The following is a 23,848-nucleotide window of genomic DNA, read 5'->3' as shown; positions in this document are numbered from 1 at the left end:
ACAGACTAATTACCTATGGCAGTTATACCGCAAGCCCAAATATCACACAGATGGTTGTAACCGCCTTTTCGTTCGACAGCTGCCACTTCCGGTGCCATCCAATACGGTGTACCTGTGGAATACAAAAAAACGCGATTAACACTCGCACAAATCATGAGTCTCATTAGCAATCATCGTACCGATGAAGCTCCGTCGTTTGTTAATAGTTGCCGTGATCTGCGCGGAGACGCCGAAATCCGCCAGCTTGACGTCGCCCTTCTCCGTCAGCAGAATGTTCGCTCCCTTGATGTCCCGATGGATTTTGCCCATCGAGTGCAGATAGGACAGTCCGAGCAGCGTCTCGCGGCACATGTACGCGATTTGCAGCTCCGTCAGCGGACCGGTAACCTGGTAGATGTCCTGCAGGCTACCCCCGCCACAGTACTCCATGCAAATCCACAGCTTGTCATGCCGAAGGTAGGAACCGTAGTAGGAGATGATGTTCGGATGGCGGCAGTCGCGCATCATTACGATCTCCTGCTGGATGATCTGGATGTCATCGCCCGGTTCGAGCTTGATCACCTTGATAGCCGCTAGTTCGTTCGATTGGAGCTTTTTTGCCTGCGGTAAGACAAAATTTTAAAAATATTTATAAGCCTTGAACTGACCATCTTGAAATTTTAATTTACCAAAACACCAGATTGGGTTAGCATATAACAATATAAATACTAAAGAAAATTGTTTCATAATGTATGTAATAGTTAAGCCACGGGATTTTACTCTGCCGTAGAATTTCAATAAACTTGAGCAGACTTGTCAGATTACTGAATGGTTTCTGAACGTGCGTGATCGCTCATCCGACAATCGTGCTACGTGGCCAGCCCACTGAAGCCTACCGTGTTTTATTCCATTCAGAATCCCCGACTCCTATGCACCTGACAAATCTCGTGATTCATGCCCCTGTACCACACTTCTAATTTATTACCAAGATTTATTCTGATGCTTTACTTTGAACCATCACATACGTGTCACCCTAATCAGTGTTGTTGGAAAACCGTTTTCAAGCATAATCCACAAGCCCATATCGTTTAACAGAATCCTACGCCGCCCTTAAGTTTATAAACAAACGGTGGGTTTGCAAGCGGAATTCCCGGAATTAATCAAAGATCTTTTGGTTCGTCGTGGAGCATCGCACTCGAAAATTGTAGGAGTTGGCTTGGTCCGTTTCCTGATACCGTTGATCGTTTCTCTTGAAGCAATTCTCCGCCTTCGCAAAAACGCGATCCCAGTGCCGACGTCTCAGCACGCAGCTCAAGCATCTCGGTATCTCTGTTCTTGCGTGTCATAGCTGCAGCCAATAGGTGACCTCTGGCTCGATTATTCTCGTCAGTCACTTGCTGACACGTAATTGTCATGTACTCTAATAACTGGCTGCGAAATCTGTCGATAAAGAAGGGTCAAGTCTTAGATACTTTTCTAACCCAAGGCTTTGTGTTTGCTTTTTTGTTTTACCTTTTCTTTGGTCCATATGTTCCTGTTTACTGTTCTTCTTTTTCTGTCCCATTTTTCCATCCCATTCCTATTTTATATCGCGTTTACCCTCTTTACCCGTTTTCATCGTTTCGTATCGGTTTTTTTTTCTCTCTCTTCTTCTTATCCCTAAAGGTTTCTCTGGTTGTCTGTTCCGTATTTCCGTTCGTCTCGTTTTCCCATTTTTTCTTTCCGCTTTTCTGTCACTTTTTTTTCTGTCCCGTCTTGTCTATATTTGTCTATATTTTCTCTTTTCTTTTCAGTTTTTCTTTTTTCCCCGTTTTTTATTATTTGATGTTATTTTTATTCTGTTAACTCCTCCATTTTTCCGTTCTCGACTGCTCTGTTCTTCCTTTTAGTTTTATTATGTCCTGCTTTTCCTCTTTTTATGGCACCTTTTATTTTTTCTTTCCGTATTGTCCCGTTTAGCGTCCCGGGAGCGAGCCGTGTTCTGTGGAGATAAACAGTCAGAGTTTTTCGACAACTGGAGTTCCTCAAGGCTCAGTGGACGGACCTCTGCTTGTTTGTTGTTACATCAAAGATTAACCCTCTGTACTCAGATATTGCTCAATACAGATCTATGCGGATGACGTTCAGCTGTATATTCGTCGCAAAAGGCAAAGCCATGGGTATAAACGTCGTTAAGAACACCTTTTACCTTCTGTCACTATGGACGGGCAAACTCTGTCCACTCAGAGCGTGCGAAAAATGTTGGTTTACTACACTGATCTGAAATCGGACAGCCTAGTAAATCTACGCAAGCCCTCGGTCATTCTACGGTTCTGCTTCCGCTGCCTCACACACCTGAAATTGTTCAAAGCGTTGATTTTTCTCCAATTTATTGTGCATTTTGAGAAATTGTTGCTATTTCATGGAAGTCGCATACAGAACCAGATAGTTCCTCCGAACAGCTCGCTTTTTTCATCTGTTGTGACAGAGGACAGAGATCGTTAGGAGCTGGAACAACTATTCCGGGCTAACGACACGCGCAAGCTTTACGAGAAGGTTAGCCAAACTCTTAAGGGCTACACACCTAAGGGTGGTGATGATCTCGAAGAGATCCGTCGAGAAATCGGTTAGCTGAAGAATAATAGAGCCGCCAGCAACGGCACTTCACATTATGCGCTGGTCAACGCCGCCTACAAGGTGCATTCCCAATAATAGAATTCGCAGGGTAGTATCAGCCGGGCTCCGACAAATCCTTCAGAAATTTCGGGAGTACCACATGCCGATGCATTATATTTTCGTCTTCGTGGATTCCAAGGCTACATACGATATAGTCGAACGCGAACAGCTCTGGCAGATAATGTACGAGTACGGTTACGAGGGGTGTGATCCGGCGAGCGGGCATCGAAACGAGAGGAGCGATCTTCAGCAAGAGTGTAACCAACTCCTAGCCTTTGCAAAAGGCCTCGACATGCAAATATTTCAGAGGTTCATAGAGGACTACATTTGATGAAAAAAATCCTACGCATATGGTCATATCTCAATCATTATAATTAAATGGTTTGCTGTCTTAAGACAAAGCCTGTTGAACCAGATTTCTCCATATAACTCGGTTGTGGGCTACCGCTCTCCAATTAATTGGACACCGAGTACTCTCCGCCAGATCTCGCTCCACCAGGTCTAACTATCTTGCGCTCCTGATCGTCTTGTTCCTACCGGATTTGAGGCGAACACCATCTTTGCAGGGTAGTTGTCCGGCATTCTTGCAGAATACCCTGCCCATCATATCCGTTTAGCTTTCGGCCCCTTTTGGATACTGGGTTCGGCAAAGAGCTGTGCGAGTTCATGGTTCATCCTCCGCCTCCATACTCCGTTCTTCATTACGCCGCCGAAGATCGTTCTTAACACTCGTTATTCGAAAACTCCGAGCATTCGCAGGTCCTCCATTGTCCACGTTTCATATCCATAAAGGACAACCGGTCTAATAAGCGTCTTGTACAGGGTGCGCTTTGTACGGGGACTTAATCTGTTCGACCGCAATTGCTTGTGAAGCCCATCGTTAGCACGACTTCCGCTGATAATACACCCCCGAATCTCACGGCTGTCTGCCGTTACCAGTGAGCCAGGGTAAACAAATACGTCGACTACTTCAAACTCATCGCCATCGATCATTATACTACTGCCCAAGCGGCGTCGGTCAGCCTCAGTTCCGCTAGCCAGCATGTACTTTGTTTTAGACGTATTTACTTTTAAACCAATCTTTTCTGCTTCGCACTTTAGTCAGGTGTACAGTACAGCCAGTGCCACAGATGTTCTGCCGATAATATCCATGCCATCGGCAAAGCAGACGAATTGACTAGATTTGTTGAAGATCGTGCCCCGCGTGTTGATATCCGCTAGGTTCGTAACACCTTGTAGCGCTGTTGAACAGCAGGCATGAGAGATCACCTTGACGATGCCCTCTGTGCGATTCGAATGAACTTGACAATCCACCCGAAATCCAAGCACAGCACTGTGTACCATCCATCGTAGATTTAATCAATTTGATGAGCTTCCTGGGGAAGCTGTTCTCGTCCATGATTTTCCTTAGTTCTTTCCGGTCGATGGTATCATATGCGGCTTTGAAGTCAACAAACTAATGGTACGTGGGAACTCTGTATTCATGGGGTCTGCCGTAGTGTAATTGATCCGTTGTAGACCGACCTTCGACGAAGCCGGCTTGATAAGTTCCCACAAATCTGTTCGCAATTGGTGATAGTCGGCGGAAAATGATTTGGGACAGCACTTTATAGGCGGCATTGAGAACGGTGATCGCTCCATAGTTCTCACAGTCAAACTTGTCGTCCTTTTTTTAAACCGAGCAGATAACAACATCTTGCCACTCCTCCGTTAGCTGCTCCGTATCCCAAAATCTAACAATTAGCCGGTGCACACAAACGGCCAGCTTTTCTGGTCCGAGCTTAATAAGCTCCGCTCCGATGTCATCTTTCCCAGGTGACTTGTTGTTCTTTAGCTGCATCATGGAGGCCTTAACTTCGCCTATCGTTGCGGCTGGCACCTCTTCCCCGTTTATTGCACCGTCGAAATCCGCTTCCCCGCCGCCGTGGTTCTCCGCCTGGGCGCCATTAAGGTGTTCGTCGAAGTGCATTATAAGAGTCTCGGTTCTGTTTGACTTAAATTAGCTCTTTTGCAAAAAGTTCTGGTTAGCTCAATTCTGTTAATTTCATTCAAAAGTTGGGAAGATTTTCTACTGAAAATTGCCCTTAAACCTATTTACTTTATGAAATTTAATAAACTTTTCATAAGCAAAATGCTTTGAAATACGAGTTTTTCAAAACATTATTCATCAAATTTGTTCTAAAAAATTGCGATAAAACCCAAGTAACCACAAGCATTAACGCATAACCCCATATTGGCTATAGCTCGGCATCGCTAATACCAACCAGCGGTATATCAGCAATTCGCATGGTTAAAACTTTTGTATAAACATCGCTAATGTGTTTAAGCATTATCGCAAATTAGCATTATCAAAAACACTATTTGCGTATATAATGTTGTGCAACAATGTGTTGCTTACAAGCTTTAGGACAAATCTTTAAAACGTACCGTAAATATTAATAAAATGCTTATACCTGACTTCGTTTTTGCTTATTTACGGCCACTACTCATGCTCTGTTTCACCTAACCGCTGCTGTCTTTTTTCAACCAATTGAATTCTAAAATGAACTACGAAGGACGGTTTAAGTACGACTAATTACAACCCACTTATCTACAGCAGCTCTGGTTGAGATATCAAAAGCGCCAGCAAATGAATGATGCATGGATACACGCCCCCAGGTTCGAATCTAATTAAAGGAAACATTTGAAATGCGAAATAAAATGTGTTTCATTCATCGTAAATAATGGAACGCATAGCTTGAGAAGCTGTGTTAGAAACTGCGGACTTGAAAAATAAATATGAAAATATATTTATTTTTGTCTTTTGACATGCTGGGCAACACAATTAATACACCCCGTAATGGTGCTTTAGCAATTGCTGTTATAATGCAGCTTTAATTTGACAATAGCGGGGCCCTTTTCCACTTTATTCCGGCATTAATTGTAAATGTAAGAAAATAATACATTATATGATATGTTTTGTAGCGCACTATAAAACATTACAATTGATATAAAGCTTCATGGTTACTTGGGAAGTTCATTACTTTAACCTGGTACCTGGTAAACTCTGGTATCGTTCTACAGTTTGTTTCTTGGCGTGAAACGGCTGGGTAGCTCCTTTAGTTTCGTAGTATCTGAATACTGTACGAATTTATGCTTCACGCGTGGCACACTATCACAAAGAACAGATTAACAGGCTCGAAGCAAGTAATCGATTTTTTGTGTGTAAAATCTGTCGGTAGCGCGCTCCAGAAATAGTTTGCCAAACGCATAAAAATATCCATGTACCTTTATCAATATTTCTTTGTGCTGGAGTTACATAGCAGCGATGGCAGCGACATCATGATTTAGTTTGCCACTTACTGCTCGAGGGGTGCTCTATTGAAGGATTACTCGTAGATTACATAAAAACCTTTTACACAATTTTTTCAATTACCTGGTAGTCTGTTCTCTGTGACACTATATCACGCTTTATTACGCTTTTTTAGGAGAAATTTGATGTAAACGTTTTGAGAAACTCGTATTTCAAAGCATTTTGCTTCTGAAAAGTTACTAAATTTCATGAAGTAAGAAATTTAAGAAAAATTTCCATTACAAAATTTTTCCAGCGAAAATAACAGAATTAAGCTAGCTAGCATACTTTTTGGGTATGAAATGGAGAGAGTTACCTGGAAGTAGCGTCAAACATAGCTCTGGCTTTCTCAAGCTCTCACCTGGCGCCTCCACGCAGATCTAAGTCAAATGATGACGGTCGATGGCCTTACCCGGAAATGCTTCATGTACTTACTGAAGCAGCTAAGCTAGGAGGTGCTAACTAGAGCGCCTGTTCTCCAGGTGAGGGGCGAGCGTCTGTCTCGTAACGGGCGGCTGAATATGAAGTGCTGTATCCCGCAAGCTATACCTAAGATGGCAGACCCATCAGCGGGATGTAGGTATCGCGACCCCGGTGAGAAAGTATACTGAAAACTCAACTACCACGAACAACGAAGAAAGAAATTCAGGACGGAACAATCGGTATAGGACACGGCAAGGGACAAGGAAACGATTAAGGGATAACGATTGGAAAATTTGGTACCTGGAATGTCCGAACTCTCCATGAACCGGCACGGGCTGGCTTGCTTGCTCGAGAGCTACATCAACTCGGAGTGGAGATCGCTGCTATTCAGGAAGTTCGGTGGCCAAATTTCGGAGAAAGGGAGTTCCGTGCAGTAGACCCTATTGCAGGCACTTCTTTCAAGTACCACATGTACTACAGTGGCGGTAAGAAAGCAGAGCATGGAATCGGTTTCGTAGTGTTGGAAAAACAAAAGCAACGAGTTATCCGGTGGAGGCCCGTAGATGACCGTATATGCGTGTTGAGGATTAAGGGCAAATTCTTCAACTATAGCCTAATCAACTTATACGCACCGACAAATGATAAATCCGATGATGCTAAAGACGAGTTTTACGACAGGCTTGAGAGGACCTATGGAGAGTGCCCAAAACACGACGTGAAAATCATCATCGGAGATGCAAACGCGCAGATCGGGAGGGAGGAATGATGGTGCTGGCAACCTGCTCACCGACAAAACGGCGATAGCAGCCAGGTGGAAGGAGCATTTTCAGACACTATTGAGTGGAGAGGAGGACACAAGAGGAGGTTAAGAAGGCAATCAGTGAGTTGAAAAACGGTAAGGCTGCTGGGAAGGACGGTATTCCAGCTGAACTTTTAAAAGCGGGGAGCGAGCGGCTGTACGAAGCAATCCACCGGATCATTGTCAGGATCTGGGAGGAAGAACAAATCCCAGAGGAGTGGTTGGATGGCCTCATTTGCCCAATTTTCAAAAAGGGACATCGAATGGAGTGTAAAAACTATCGAGGAATTACATTGCTCAATTCTGCCTACAAGGTGCTTTCCCGTATCCTGTTCTGCAGACTGAGACCGTTAGCGGAGTCTTTCGTCGGTGAGTATCAAGCTGGTTTTCGTGAGGGTCGCTCCACGACGGATCAGATATTTACACTGCGTCAGTTGCTAGACAAGTTCCGGGAGTACAACTTGCAGACACACCATCTGTTTGTGGACTTTAAAGCAGCGTACGATTCAGTTTAACGAAATGAGCTGTGGCAGATAATGCTAGAACATGGTTTTCCGACGAAACTAGTTACGCTGATTCGTGCGACGCTGGACGGATTCAAATCATGCGTTAGAATAGCGGGTGAGACCTCAGCCGCTTTCGTGGCGTTCGATGGACTGAAGCAAGGGGATGCACTCTCTAACCTGCTATTCAACATTGCCTTAGAAGGTGCATTACGAAGGGCAAGCGTGGAAAGGAATGGAACTATCTTCACGAAATCTCACATGCTTTTTGGTTTTGCGGATGTCGTCGATACCATCGGAATCAACCGTAGAGCAGTGGAAGAGGCCTACAGGCCCTTTAAAAGGGAAGTGGCGAGATTGGGACTTACCATTAATCCCGCCAAAACAAAGTACATGGTTGCTGGTAGGGGACGTGGGAGCCCAAGTGGTGTTGGTGCCGAGATGGAGTTAGATGGGGAATGATATGAAGAAGTGACGGCATTTATATACTTTGGTACACTCGTGACATGTGACAACGATGTACGCCGTGAAGTGAAACGACGAGTTGCAGCCGCGAATCGGGCTTTCTACGGATTACGTAGCCAGCTGAAGTCCCGTAGTTTGCAAATTCGCACAAAACTGGCGCTCTACAGAGCACTAATCCTCCCGGTAAAGGAAGCTGATCGGAGAGTGCTTGGGGTTTTTGAGCGTAAAATTCTGCAATCTATACTTGGTGGCAAAATGGAAAAGGAGTGTGACGCAGACAGCTGTACCAAGTATACAAATATGCTGATATAGTAAAGGTAGTGCAATGTGGCAGGCTGCGGTGGGCTGGACACGTGGCCAGAATGTCCGATGAAAGAGTAGCCAAAACTATTTTCAGTAACGAACCAGGAAGAGGCCGTAGACTACGAGGCAGACCCCGCACCCGGTGGGTGTGTGCTGTCGAAGACGATGCACGTTCAGTTGGTGTTCGTGGGGATTGGAGAACGGCAGCCCAGGACCGACGGTACTGGAGGACCATAATTCGTTCGGCGCAGGATCGGTAACGGACCGTTGCCACTAAAGTAAGTAAGTAAGCATACTTTTTGTATTAGAGCTAATTAAAGGCAAACAGCACCAAAAACTAAAAATGTTTTATAACTCTGTAGGTAGTGATTGAGATTTGACCAGACTCGTAGATTTTTTTTGTCTAATGTGGTTCTCTATCACCTCCTGAAATATTTACACTGAGTTACCTAACACCCTGTATAAACTGTATACTGCAAATGCCCTTCGAATAAATTAAATCACGGCACAATGCTGCCAAATGCGATAAAACTCTCACCTGAAAAAGGACAGTGGCGAAGGACTGGTGCAGCTTTAAAACTATACAACTGAGTTACATTTTTTCAAGGTTTATGTTTTTAATAGAGCATTTTTCTCTATATTTGTTCCTCTACTCTAAAGCACAACGGTTGTTAGCTGAAAGTTTTTGCAGGGCGAAGGGAGAAAATCTAAAACTTTCATGGCCTACTTGCTGTGTTCTGTCATTTGTAACGTCTTTGCGTAACACTACTTTTTCAAGGTTCACAATAGAAAATTAAACAATTTGTACCTACCTAATGCGTCTAAAAAATTAAAACCTCTAACAAAAACAAGCATTTTCAATTTTAGTCTCGACAAATTTGATAGTTTTTGAAACTATACTTTGGCATGTTCACTTCACCGTGAAGTGAAACACGTTTTTAAAACCGGAACAAAACAATTTACTGTGATTCTTTGCCAAAAAACTGGTTTTTCTTCCCAATTTATCCAGAGCGGCTGCACCATTGATTTTGGCACGAAACACCCGAAAAATAAGCGATTGATTTGCAATTAAGAGGCAATACTGTACTGCCTGAATGTGTGAAGAGCCAAACAAAAACATTCGACCAGTCGTACAGTGAAACCTTTGCACGCGTGTGCATTATCATGCTGCTCTTTCGCCGCCACGAAACCTATTCGGCCAGGTGGCGGAAGGAACATCCGTGAAACTCGCCTTTAAGGCGCGCAGCACACACAGACACACAGCGCGCTGCTGCACACGCAAATCCACAGCGTAATAAGCAGTGTTTTCTCTTATCAGCCGTCATGTGATAAATAAATAATGCCAAATAGCGCTAGCGGCTTGAACGGCAAAAAGTGCTCAGAAAGAAAAAAAACAGTCCACCAGCAAGCAGCAATATCGTTCGACCGGAGAGGCGACAAACAGGCAAACGAACGGGGGAAGGTGGGGACTTGTCACCGACCGCACGAATCAAGGCCAAATTTATCTTCTCCGTTGCCGTATACCTACATGCGAACAAGGCCAAAACCAGCAAACGACATTAGGTTGGAACGAACGAAATGCACTTTCAAATTGCACTATTATTATTAGCGCACGTTATCATCATCGTCATCATCGCCAACATCATTATTAGCACTGCTCACGCATGCAAGAAAGCGAGTTCTCCCGTTTAGCTGCAAACACGAAGTCCACTCTTTTTCTTCAACCGCGAAATAAATGCTAAACGGTATTGTTTACCCAGCAGAGAAGATCGCTGCTAATTAAAGTCAGTCCTATCGCTACTCGCTACTGTACTTTCAATTTATTCCCCGGGAATTACGTTGTTATTGAGCAAAATGCGCTGCTAAAATTATCACCAGGAAGACTTCGGCCTGGTCAGTGGCATGCACCACTCCCGGAAGAAGCTCCACTTTACACCGATCGTGCATTGCTGGCGTGTGTTGTGCAGCGAAGGGTGGAGTTGCGACAGAAACAAAGAAACAAGCCATACGCACCTTGTACACATCGCCATAGGTCCCGGAGCCGATCTTGTGGATCAGCTCGTATTCGTCCTCCGGATTGCGGCGGGAAATTCCGGAACTCAGTAAACTGGTTGCGTGGGACATTCTGTCAACATTTTTTTCCTGCGACCTCCCCCTGCTGACCGTGTACACCCGATTAAGCAGTAGCAGCTTTGCGTTGCCAAATGCTCTTTTTTCCCTGCTAAGATTGCAGCTCTTTGCAAACTCCCTTGTTTATCCTGTTTCTGCGAAAAACTGATTTCTTCACCACCAAAGCTCGATGCACACTTAGCACTCGTAAACTGGCCTAGATTCGACACAGTATGGCCACGGCACAACGGCAGCAGTAGCAGCAGCAATTAGCTGAAACTGTTCTCCCAAATTTTTAATTATTTTTCGTGTTTCACTTTTACACCTTCACTTCTGCAAATGAAATTTTTCTCCTGCTGACGAACTGACAGTTGGATAAAGGTGTTTTGACAGATATCTGAAATTTCAAGCGTGGATGTCAAAAATATCGATAAAAGTATCGAAATAAAAAATGGTTTGTTTCCAAGCTATTGAAATAGGGTGTTGGGATTTTCGGAATTTATTATTTATATTTGCAGCAGTCCTTTTTTGGGCAGCTCAAACTATAAACACAGACAAACAGACAAAACACTCGTTTTCCATTCATCGTACCGATAAAACCGTCATTTCAAATTTGGGCTTAGTTGGGAATGTCTCCGTTTTGGTCAAAGTGGCGCTTTTTGACGAAAGAAGGGGAATTCCCCATAAAAAATACTTGCTACTTCGAGGGACAGCCATATTGCTGTTTGATATTTGGGAATGTCGATCATAGGGTGCAAGTGTTCAGGCTAAATGTGAGGTACGATAATTTTTGTTGATTTTTCTTCCAAGAGTTATGTCTGTTTGTCTGTGCTATAAATTTATTTTCTTATTAGATGATGAAATCAAATTTTATTTGTTATATTTTAATTACTGACAAAGTAGTTTCCTTTTCTACCTCGTGCACACTACTTATTTGCCTGACGCCTGTAGCTTCACTTTCCTAGATTAAGTTTTCGTTAGATATTGTCAATTGCAAGGAAAATTGTACCATCCAAAGTGCGATATCGCCAAGGATATCGCTCATAAAAGTGCTATTTTACATTAAATCTTTTCGGTATCTTCGGCGCACTTTTTCGTTATCTTCCAAGCAATAAGTGCGCAGAAGATACCGAAACGATTTAATGCAAAATAGAACTTTTTTGAGCGATATCGCACTTTGGATGGTATAATTTTCCTTGCAATTGACAATATTTAATTTTAATTTTATTCTAAGTTCACTTACAATACCGAGAAAACTGGTTTTAAACAATTTAGCAAAATTAAGGGTTAGGATTAAACAATTTAGGTAATACAGTGGACCCCCGTTCGTTTGAACGATTCCTCATGTAAACTAACAGGGTTAGTTTTTAATTTGAACAACTGGCAACCCTAAATATGCTGGAACTGTGTGAACTGGCCGCCCTACTCTTTGTTATTGTTTTGATGGTTTGATTCAGTTGGCACTTGCAAGCAGCGAATATTTAATTTGCCGATCGGATTCCTATCATAACCGTTGAGAAAACGCAATGTGAAATAGATTAAACACGCTAGATCAGTACAAACAAATCGCGTTTATGCGCATTGGCTGTATAAGCAAATGACGTCATGTTGAGAATGACATTTGAACTATTTTTAATTTGCACGTCGTGCAAACCAACGAGGTGCAAATTAAAAAGTGTTCAGATTAAAAACGGTCAAACGAACGGGGGTCCACGGTAATAGTGTTCAAATTTTCAATTAATCCGCACTTCGCAAATAGCTAGATACAATGCTTCTTAATTTTTGGTTTAGGTTCTTCTTCCACTAAGAGTGTTGCCAAACTGTACGTTCGCTCATCTTTCATCTCTCACCTATAACAAAACTCCCCGCCACAGAAAATTTGTGCCCAGCAGTGTCAACAGGGATTGGCATCATAAGAGCATCCGTAACGGTGCGCTGCTAAACCCAATTTAGCAGCTCTCTATCATCACTCCGTACCGTAACGGTCGCTGCTAAACGCGCTGCTAAAATAGTAACCGGGCTTTCGAGAAGCAGCGCGTGCACAAATTTAGCAACCCGATAACAGCGCTGGAAAAGGTTGCTATCTCACCGAAAGAATTATCAAATGCGGATTATTATTGAAAATTGTGGATCAAATGAGAATTATTATTGTAAATTGCGGTTCGGGATATATTGTTGTTGTAAATGTAAGTATATTGTTTTCGGATAGTAATCTAATTGTCTGTCTGTATGAACCTTAGAAACTCGGAAACTACTGAACGGATCGGCGAGAAAATTTGCATGCAGGGGTTTTTAGGGCCGGGAAAGGTTCTTATGATGGTTTGAGACCCCCTCCCCCTGGAAGGGGGCGGGTCTCATACAAATGAAACCGAAATTTCTGCATAACTTGGGAACTGATCAAGCAAATAAAACCAAATTTGGCACGTGGGATTTTTAGAGGCAGGATTATTTTCTGTAAAGGGGGCCTTTCATACAAATGAAACTGAAATTTCTGCAAAACTCCAGAACTAATCAAGCAAATGTGGAAATTGTTGAAGGCAAGAAATGTTTCTGTGATGGCTTGAGACATCTCCCTCATCTGGAAGAGGAGGCTATCGTAGAAATGAAACACATCATGGCATCAAGAACGCCCTCATCACCAGTGACGAAACCCTTGGCAAAGTGCGCAACGTTCGGAGGGAGAGGATTTCAGATGAAAAGTAGAAAAGCGACCGTGAACCTGATCACCTAAAGGCCCAGACACAATGCATACGGATTTTACTACGTTGCGGAAATTTGACAGAAAACCCATGGAAAAACTGCCAAATTGCCGCAACGTAGTAAAATCCGTATGCATTGTGTTTGGGGCTTAAGATAGCTATCCGTCAACGATACACCGAACTAGAAAGAGCTGTTAAACGAGATTGTAGATGAGACAAAAGAGCTTGGTCTAACTCCCTAGGCGAACAACGAGAAACCGCTGCTGCCATTGGTGATATCCGTTTGTTGTACAAATCAATGTAGAGCACATATGAAAACCCGAATTTTCAACCCAAACAACAAATTCGTACTACTGGCTGTATACCTGCGAAACGTGGCGCGTCTCAGCGGAGACAACACTAAACCTGTAGTTGTTTATTATTCGTTTCTTACAATATATCATTCGTGTCGGGTGGCCTGACAACTAGATATCCCACGAAGAATTCCATCGTATATGTCATTAACCGATAGCAACAAAAATTCGGGGAAGTATGGGGAAGCGGATCGGACACACCATGAAGAAAGGAGTGAACGAAATCTGCAGAGAAGAAACTGACTGGAATACGCAAGAACAGTGTAGAGGGTCGGACGAGAGTGGAGATCTCTGATTTCATCCTTTTATTCCACCCCATCGACATCTCTCAGTGCTGACATGCTATCTCATTTTCGTACATGCGAGATGTTGGCAGCGAAAACATGGTTACCTGCCGATGGGGTGTTTTATTCTACCGGACCGGTGGACACGAACACATAAGTAGGGTGACAATTTTTTCATTCCCAGTAGTCGCAATTCAGCGATCCCGACATCTCTGGGAACTCGGGCATTCATCCCTCTTCCAGTAACCATCTGTTTGAGTTCGGCCGCTAAACGAAATAAACGTTGGCAGCTTCTGTACGTCCTCCACACTGCGCATGAATAATACATGATTCGTCCGAAAGAGTTCGCGGAATTACTCGGCACTGTATGTAGGATTGATCGAGAAGTAATCGTCCTTCAAATGCTCTGGTACTTTTTGTGCCGACCGATCGATATTCGGTCGTCTTTCAGTTCGTTCCCTCGCGTACCTACCATTTCCGCCACTTCCATACCTGTTACTTGTGTCTGGAACAACATCCGCCTCATTATGTCTAAATAGTCAGTCAAATTTATGATTTATTTTCATTGGTTTACAAATTGGCTCCAAAACAACTGTTTGGTTTTTACCGGTACGAAATACGGCAACTAAAATAACAGCCGCGATAGCAACGACCGGTACGAAAACGAGCGACTAAAAATATAGCAGCGCTGCTCAAAGTCACCAGAGTAATTAAAATACTAGCGCACCGTTACGGATGCTCTAACAAAAGGGCGAATGTCGCAAGCATATAATGACGTTCGTGAGTTACGTTAAGAAACAGGTAAGATGATTTCTACAGGGACGTTATTTCATCACAGTGACAAAAAATGTCAAAAGCTTTCGCAAACGCCGTGGACTATAGTTGATATTGAATGTTGAACAAACTATTAGGAAAACAAGCAGCGAATGTCGCGAATGGTTTTTCGATGGCATGCAGTCTTAAATATTGACCTGACTTATTAAACATTAAAAAATTTTTTTTGACATCTATACAACAACAAAATCCAAATTATTTATGTTTTCTTATGTTTTATGCCAATCTGCACCATATGCCATCAAAACCTATATACCGTTAAACAACCCAATTTTGCAGATCAACTGAAATGGAACATAACCCAGGTAACCAATAAGCATTTTCAATGCAATTTAAATGCAATCCAATAAGCATTTAAGTTGCCTTAAATGCTACTTAAATGCTATTTTGGCCAAATTTGCGGCTACTTTACTGCTAGCCCTTTTATAGTGCTGACAATGCTTATTTGCAGCTACCCAACTAACAATTTCAAGTTGATCAAACGCTTTTATAGCTGATTTTATTCAACTTGTGGCTGATCTATGGTTTATGTTTAGAAATAAAAACCTTTTTTCAGCTCTTAAACATCTAAATCTGGTGATTTTATCAAGCTTCAGGCTAATTAATAGCTGCTTTCGAAGCTGCAGTGAAGCTTAATAGAAACTTTTTTGCGCTTTTCAATAGCCAATTTGCGCAATGCTGTAAAATCTATTTTTAGAACGAATAGTTTTGCAATCTGCTTTTCCATTCGCTTAATAAACGCTTCGTTTACCTTTATGCAGCCAAAAAAAAATCTATTTTTAAATTTAAAAAATGGAGCGCGTTATTTTTATTTAGTCGTGAATGCGATATTTTTAATTTCGAATAACTTTAACACAGAGAACAGATTAACAGGCTTGAAGAAAGTAATCGATTTTTTGTGTGTAAAATCTGTCGGTAGCGCCCTCCAGAAATAGTTTGCCAAACGCATCAAAAGATATCCATGTACCTTTATCAATATTTCTTTGTGCTGGAGTTACATAGCAGCGATGGCAGCGACATCAAGATTTAGTTTGCCACTTGCTGCTCGAGGGGTGCTCTATTGAAGGATTACTCGTAGATTACATAAAAACCTTTTACACACTTTTTGTCGATTACCTGGTAGTCTGTTCTCTGTGACTTTAATTCGTCCAAGTAAGCTAAGCTCTCGTATTTGCGTTAATGTGTAATGTTTCGAACGTTTAACACAGAGAACAGACTACCAGGTAATTGACAAAAAGTGTGTAAAAGGTTTTTATGTAATCTACCAGTAATCCTTCAATAGAACACCCCTCGAGCAGTAAGTGGCAAACTAAATCTTGATGTCGCTGCCATCGCTGCTATGTAACTCCAGCACAAAGAAATATTGACAAAGGTACATGGATATTTTTGATGCGTTTGGCAAACTATTTCTGGAGGGCACTACCGACAGATTTTACACACAAAAAATCAATTACTTCCTTCGAGCCTGTTAATCTGTTCTCTGTGCGTTTAATTCGCACGATTGTGAAAAAGTATTCTGAGCCAGTGCCTTCAGCAAATTATGGCCGCAAACCACTATAAAAGTTTATCCAACTTTTTACGCGCTATAATGGTGGCCGCTATAAATTGTGTTCGTAATATGCGAACAATCTTTTTGACAACTCTGCATACATCAAATCTGGCACTCTTCTCTTGCAACACTACCGTGCTCTTTCTTTCGTTTACGTCAAAGCAGGAAAGCAAAACTGTGCGAAATGTAAACAAAACTATTGCCTTCCTTCTTTTGCGTAAACGAAAGAAAGAGCAACACTGCCGTACAGGAGAAGAGTGCCCAGTTTTGATGTATGCAGAGTTGTCAAAAAGATTGTTCACATATTACGAACACAATTTATAGCGTCCGCCATTATAGCGCGTAAAAAGCTGGATATCCGTTTAGTTATGTTCTACTCCAGCTGATCTGCAAAATTAAACAATGTTTACATTTTCACACTCGAACAACAAACAATCATGAATGTATCCATAGTAACTCCGTCAGGGCGAACTCGACGCTTCTCCAATGAATGTCAAAAGATTGTGCCCACTTGTGCTCAATATCCGCCATTATCGCTCGTGGAAAGCTGGATAACACGCAACTAAATACTCCTGAATATATGATTAAGATATAATCAAATATTGCAATCGTATATACTGCTTTATAATTCACAGTCATGAATTGTATATGAAGACTCGCACGACTGCAAAACAACTTATTGTTCACTTCGATTTGACATACTCTAATCATTATACAATTCCAATGTGAAATTGACATGAAAACGATTAAATGTGAACTTTCTATTACGATTTTGTGTTATCTGGGTAGTTCTCAAGTTTTGAGAACATTTGTGTTTCATTTGTATCCAGCTTTTTAGTAGCCGTTATGGCGGACGTGTTCGTAATATTTGAGCAACATCTTTGACATTTTCCTAATACATCGCACGTTTTCTTTCCGTACATTCCTTCAGTTTTACCGTGAACGCGCGGAAAGAAAACGTGCGATGTATTGGAAAATGTCAAAAATGCTGTTAAAATATTACGAACACGTCCGCCATTATGGCTCGTAAAAAGTTGGATAAGAGCCTCCCCTCTTACGCTTTCCTTAAAATTGCTCTCTTACCCCCCTATCCAGCTTTTTACGCGCTATAATGGTGGTCGGTATAAATTGTGTTCGTAATATGCGAACAATCTTTTTGACAACTCTGCATACATCAAATCTGGCACTCCAAATATCAATGCAATAAAGTTTTCACAACAACCAAGGAAAATTAATATAATTTTTTTTAGGCAATCCTGAGAAAATGTTATTCGGAAAGCTTTCACAAAACTTTTCACAGCGATGGAAAACTCCAATGAAAAATCGAGAAATCTATTATTACCGTTTTTGTTTTTGCTTAGGTCCAATCTAGGGTCGCTCTAGTTCCAATCGAACGGCTGTCAAAACGTTTGTTTTTTCACTCAGGTTGAACTTAGTTTCGCTCTGGGTTGCACTTTTTAGACGACGGACTCGCATTGAGTTTTTGCACAGTTTGAACCTCGCAATAAGCAATACACTGACAACCCGAAAAGGTTTGTTTATGCTCGCGAAAATGTTTGTTTATTCAGTAGTCGGTTGGAATAAACCCAGGTTAAAAAACAAAAACGCTATATGTCTTGCCACATGGAAATATTTTTTTACCCTTTTTAATGTGCTAATGTGGTAAGAGATAATGTTCTTTTTTGCCTGCAATTTTTTCACGGAATAAATTCATGTACTTTTGCTTAGACCTTTGCAACAATAATTTTCTTTTATTACCGAAATTAGCGCTGATCAAAGTAATGCTAAATCTACAGTACTAACAAATTTAGCGGTTAGCGGTTAGCGTTAGCTTTCGCTAAATTTTTGGTTGATTTAGCGGTTAGCGGTTATCGAAGCAAACGTTTTGATTTAGCGAGTTAGCTGTTAGCGAAGCTAAAATTTCGGTTAGCGGTGCCCAACTCTGGTTTGCACCTTTGGCGACGTTGCTAGTTTTTTAAAATATATCCACACCAAGGGGTCGGACACTCAGCACATTGTGCCCAGGCACTCCAGAGATATCAAGCGGCACACCTCTAAAGCCCTATAAAAATAACATTTATATGGCTTTACACACCTCCGGTTCAATGTTACAGATGAAATGGGAACACTGCCAGTTGTCAAAATCATCTCGCACGGTTGCCAGATCTATCAGATTAGAACGAATTTAACAAATCTTGCAATTCGGCACTTTCGGTACAGCATCGGCACAGTTAGGCTTGTTTCAAGTCGCCTAACATAAAAACGGCTGTGCTGAGTGACCGACCCCTTGACATCGATATTTTTTGATGCGTTTGGCAAACTATTTCTGGAGGGCGCTACCGACAGATTTTACACACAAAAAATCGATTACTTCCTTCGAGCCTGTTAGTCTGTTCTCTGTGTTAAAACGATATTGAAGTACCTAGATTCGGCACTTTATTTTACTGAGCTCGGGGGTTTACTGTTTTACTGATCTTCTCGGCAAATAAGATTGCAGTATATCGGTAAATAAGCTTCATTTTCGATATCTCAGTAAAATAATTTTCCAAGTTACGGTAAAACGAGAAATGTTCACCGATATCACGGGAAAACAGGCCTATTTTTGTGTAGTTCGGTATTTTACTTTACCGAGACTCTATTTTGGAATTAAGTGTGCAGGGCTGCCAAATCGACGGAATTTCAGACGGCCAGACTTTATATCTTTATAGAGCTTCACTTTTAAGCCCTAAAACTGCTTCTAAAAATGGGCTCTCGGACGAAAAGTTATTGACTGCTACCCAAGTAACAATTGCACGCTGATCAAACGCTTTTAAGCTGATTTTATTCAACCTGTGGCTGATCTATGGTTTAGGTTTAGAAATAAAAACCTATTTTCAGCTCTTAAACATCTAAATCTGGTGATTTTATCAAGCCTCAGGCTAATTAATAGCTGCTTTCGAAGCTGCAATGAAGCTTAATAGAAACTTTTTTTGCCAATTTTTTTTTTTTGTTTGATTATAATAGTCACTTTAACCAGCTTGGGTCATTCGTGACATCTGCGGGGTTGGGATTTGAACCCGGGTCCTCGGCGTGAGAGGCGTGAATGCTAGCCACTACGCTGGGACTGACCCCTTTTGCCAATTTGTGCAATGCTGTCAATTCATTTTTTAGAACGAGAAATAGTTTTGCAATCTGTTTTTCCAGTCGCTTAATCAGTGCCTCATCAACTCTTATGTAGCAAAAAAAAATTCTATTTTTAAATTTAAAAAAATGGAACGCGTCATTTTTATTTTGGCGTGAACATTGTCGAACGCGATATTTTTAATTTCGAATAACTTTAAATCGTATATAAGTAAGTAAGCTAGCTAATTAAAAATGCTTTTTTTTTCGGGAATTGAACCCACCATATTTTGATCCATAAGCAGGAAAGCCGAAAGAAAACTTGGTAGAAGTTTGTAAAGCCGCTTTAACACCCTTAAGCAGCCTTAAAGTAGTTTGAGAGCTGTGAGTCTAATGAAAGCTTCCACTCTACATTTTAACACCTTTAAGCAGCCGTAAAACGGTTCGATGTTTATAGCTGTTTAGAAGCTTGATGGTTTAGCAGAAAAATCCGCTATTAAGCTTGTTTATCAGCTTTTGGGAGAGAACTGGTTTGAAAAACTTAAAGTAGCTTAAACATCGGCTATTTAAACACCGTTTGAGTGCTTACTTTATGCAGCTTTGTTCGACTTAAACCAACTCGTAAACAGACATTGTTCTTGCAATTCATCTACCGTTGTTACTTGGGTAATTTCCCGTTAAGGTGAAATTAGTCGTTATCGATTCTGCCAATTCCAAAAGCAGTATTTTTGTTTGGATCAAAAATTCTGTTCATGAAAATATATTCCCTATGTTCAGATTGACTAGAAGAATGCAGTATTTACATTTTCATGCACAGAATCCCGCTTTTGGGCCCAAAAACTGCTTCCGAAATTGGGCTCTCCGACGAAAAGTTAATGACTACTAGTTTCCCGTTAAGGTAAACTATTGCCAACTATTTTATTAGTTCTTGATGACCGTGTGCATTTGAAAGCCCTTTTGCCTCGACTGTTTTGTTGTTTGATTGGACGCGAGTTCATTCATTCCCGCAGTTCATTCATATTCACTGCTGCTGGTACCTCACTTGCGGCAAAGCCAGAGCAAATCTGCCACAGTAGTAGTTCTGGAGTTTCGTTCGGGTCGTCGTCGTCGTTTGTTCGTTCGCTCCTCAGCTACATACAGCTCCTGAAAAAGAGGGTTTCAAAACATGGCGACAACTATTGCTATTGTTTGAAAAGAAGTGAAAAAAACGGAGTGCAATTCTTGCGGCACAACCGGTCGGTTAGTTGAACTAAAGTTTGACATCTGAAGAATCGGCTACGTCGCGTTTCCGGGTTCGGTGCCTGCTGGAAACCTTTTTCTCTTCCGGTGAGAGCAGCCGCTGCTGGAGAAGAAGCAGAAGACAAGTGAGGCGAAACCAAGAAAAAGAAGAGTTTCTTTGCGGGATCTGTTTTTCACTCCCGTGTCTAATGTGTATTTGTCGTTCCTCGCCCATCGTCGGAACAATCGGCAAAGGATTCCCGAAAAAGAATAGTCGACTGTCATGTGCGTGAAAAATAGTTCGATTTTTTGGCTGCAGCCATAATCTTCCAGAGTTCCAGTTTATCTGCCTCCCCTAGAACGCAGACCTCCTATGCCAGCTGCGAAGGGGCAACTCGAATACTGGGCGTGTGGTGCGGAATACAGCCATTATTGAAATAATAAAAAAGTTCGGCGGTGAAGAAATCGGTGTCAATGAGTTTGCTAATCGTAAGCAAGGTGTGATTGTTACAGTTTGAGAAAAGTTCATACATCAATCGAAAAAGTGAATGTGTTGTTAGCACTGATAGTGATACATTTTGATAGGAGGTCCACTCCTTCGAGTTCGTTCGAAATTCCGGATTTTTTTTTTACTTTTATCCGCCCGCTCGTTCCTTGGGGTTTAGCCATCCAGACAAGAAAAACTCCCGAGAATTCATCTTTCATTTTTCCATACCTTCGAAAGACGAACAACAGCTGCACTCATACAGTCTCATTTAATACTCAGATCTAGAAAAGCGAAAAGTTGCATCTCGGTGTGTACCTTCACCGTACAAGCAGCAGAGCATAGAAAACACAAATTTACACAAAGGGAATTTTCGTTCAGCAACCAACAACAGCGAAAAGGAGCAAAATCTCCTCCTCGCCTCGCCGTTTTCTGATCCCGCATCGAAATCCGGCCTCCGCCCTGAACTCAATTCAGTTCTCTCTTCTCTTGCGTATAGCCGATCATCGAAAAATTATCCTCTCCTAGTCCGTTTTCCCGTTGTTTTGGCGTGTAGGGAACCTGTCGGGAGGACACTCTCGCAACAGAGCAGGGACACCCCAAACGGAAAAAGGGACGCACGATTTGGCTGTCAAAAACCAGAAAAAAAAAGTTTGTTGTCACTGTTGTTGCCATATTCCGGTGCCGGACGCAAGAGGCAGCAACGTTTGCGAAAAACGTGAAACGAATTTCGGTAGTGCAGCAGAAGGCGAAGAGAAGAATAGCAGGAAGAAACCGTAAACGAACCGAACAAGCAGCAAAGAAGGGAAGTCAGCGTGGCAGCGACAACGATAAAAGTACCCCCGTCAGCAGTAGGAGCAGCAGCAGCAGCAGCGGCCGGAGTCGACACAGCTGCGAAAAATATGTGGTAGGTGTTGCTTATTAGGTTTTATGGTACCTTTAAAATTGGGTTCATTCTCTGTCTGTTTTACTCTACGTGGGCATTTGGTAGAAGTACTTAAGCCTCCCCGGAAGACATTGACGATGAACCAGAGAAGTGATAAATTATACCTGAACGGTGAAATTATAATAAAATGTTTGACTCTCTAAAGCGGTGCTCATACGACCCCCATTGAGAATAAGTTAAAATAATATTCCTCCCTCCATTTCGAAAAGTTATAAAACGAAGGGCAAGCGCCACAGATAAGCGACACTTCTCTACTAGTTTATTTTACCCTTTCAAGGGGTAGGGCCGTCTGTAGACGGCCTTCGCTTTTGACACTTTAGAGACACATACGAAATTCGTTTTTAATTGACAATACAAAAAATGTGTTCAGAATAGATTTCTTAACATTTTGAAACTAATATCACAACATTCTGAACATGCGTTATCAACAAGCATTCAACGAAATTGCGAAAAAAAATTATTGCACGAGTTTTATTTACATGCTTAAAAAAATCTGATTCAAAAATTTTAGCTTCTTTTGATTGTACTTTCATGAAAATAGTCAGTAGCTTTATCGTATCGTTTTTACGACGTGCTCCATCAAGCGGTTAATAGAAGCGTAGTTTCTCGAACAACATGTCAAATGGTCGTATGTGCAAATGAGAGATTCCCTTCATGTCGCCTCTCTTACGCTTATTCTGCTTATGCAAATGCATTTGAACGCATCTGTTTAGCATGAAAAAGGTTGCTGGCGTTATTGGCTAAAAAATTGGGTTCAAATGCATTTATGGCGCCATGGAAAGCGCAAGAGAGGAGACTGAAAAGATCACAACAATGGACCATAGGAGTTTTTCAACTTCAAATTCTTGATGTACTCCGTGCTTTAAAAGATTTGAATGCTTCGAGAAATCTTGAATTCGATATGAGTATGTCTCCAATCGCACTCCCTGTTCAGAATTTATGAATTTAAATTAATTCGGCTTTCGAAGTTCTTTGTTTTAATTTTTTTCTAATCTGGATTCTCAATGCGTATGTTCTTAGGCGTGGTGTTCAGCCTGAAGGCGCACAGTGTTAGATCATAGCAATCTAGGCTAGCAAACAAGAAACAGCTAGTCATTCTTGGTTTGTCAGTTAATAGTAACAGACGTAAATGTATTAGATTCGTTAGTTGAACAGTCTTTCATTCAATCAAGACACAACAAATTGGTGACGAGGATAAAGCCTGCAAAATTCCGGAAGAATGGCTGAAATCAAAGAAGCGATCCTGCGGATAACGGAGTCACTGCAAAAATTGGCGGAGCCAGCTCCAGCACGAATTAATGTCGAACAAGTTCTCGAAAATCTCGCAAGCAACATTACCGAATTTTCGTTCGATCCCGACAACGGAATCACTCTTGACCGGTGGTACAATCGTTACAAGGACCTTTTCGAACATGGTGCTGCGAAATTGGACGAGCCAGCAAAGCTACGACTCTTGTTACGAAAACTGGACACGCCTTCGCACACCCTGTACATCAATTTCATCCTTCCGCAAGAGCCAGACATGAAAAGTTTTGACGTTACCATAGCAACGTTGAAGAAATTTTTCGGCACCCAGATAACCGTGTTCAACAAACATTACCAGTGTTTACAACTATTGAAATCCGAAGCAGGCGACATCATCAGCTACGGAGGGAAGGTGAATTGCGCCTGTGAAGCTTTCGAATTTGAAAAACTTACGATAGACCAATTCAAATGTCTGATTTTTGTTTGTGATCTCAAACTGCCATGCTATGCAGACATACGCGTTAGACTACTTTCCCGCATTGAAACCGAGACAGCTGAAGCAACAGTAAA

General features: G+C 41.8%; 2 protein-coding genes across 6 annotated transcripts in view; one reads left to right on the top strand and one right to left on the bottom strand.

Moving 5' to 3' along the window:
* LOC128734387 (mitogen-activated protein kinase kinase kinase kinase 3) overlaps positions 1-10,865 on the bottom strand; it is a 34,999-nt gene extending 24,134 nt beyond the window's left edge. For both annotated transcript variants that reach the window (XM_053828559.1, XM_053828560.1), the window contains exons 1-3: positions 10,472-10,865; positions 180-600; positions 14-112 (exon numbers count right to left, since the gene is read on the bottom strand). In XM_053828559.1, the coding sequence (XP_053684534.1) occupies positions 14-112; positions 180-600; positions 10,472-10,582 (631 nt within the window). In that variant the 5' untranslated portion in view covers positions 10,583-10,865. The remainder of the gene's footprint in view (positions 1-13; positions 113-179; positions 601-10,471) is intronic.
* Positions 10,866-20,479: 9,614 nt separating this feature from the next.
* The window catches only part of LOC128733573 (protein enabled), a 75,466-nt gene continuing 72,097 nt past the window's right edge, over positions 20,480-23,848 (top strand). For all 4 annotated transcript variants that reach the window (XM_053827244.1, XM_053827243.1, XM_053827242.1 and 1 more), the window contains exon 1: positions 20,480-21,994. In XM_053827244.1, the coding sequence (XP_053683219.1) occupies positions 21,990-21,994 (5 nt within the window). In that variant the 5' untranslated portion in view covers positions 20,480-21,989. The remainder of the gene's footprint in view (positions 21,995-23,848) is intronic.

The sequence above is a fragment of the Sabethes cyaneus genome, chromosome 2, assembly GCF_943734655.1.
Source record: "Sabethes cyaneus chromosome 2, idSabCyanKW18_F2, whole genome shotgun sequence".
NCBI classification, from domain to species: domain Eukaryota; kingdom Metazoa; phylum Arthropoda; class Insecta; order Diptera; family Culicidae; genus Sabethes; species Sabethes cyaneus.
This window is presented reverse-complemented; position numbering and strand designations above follow the sequence as displayed.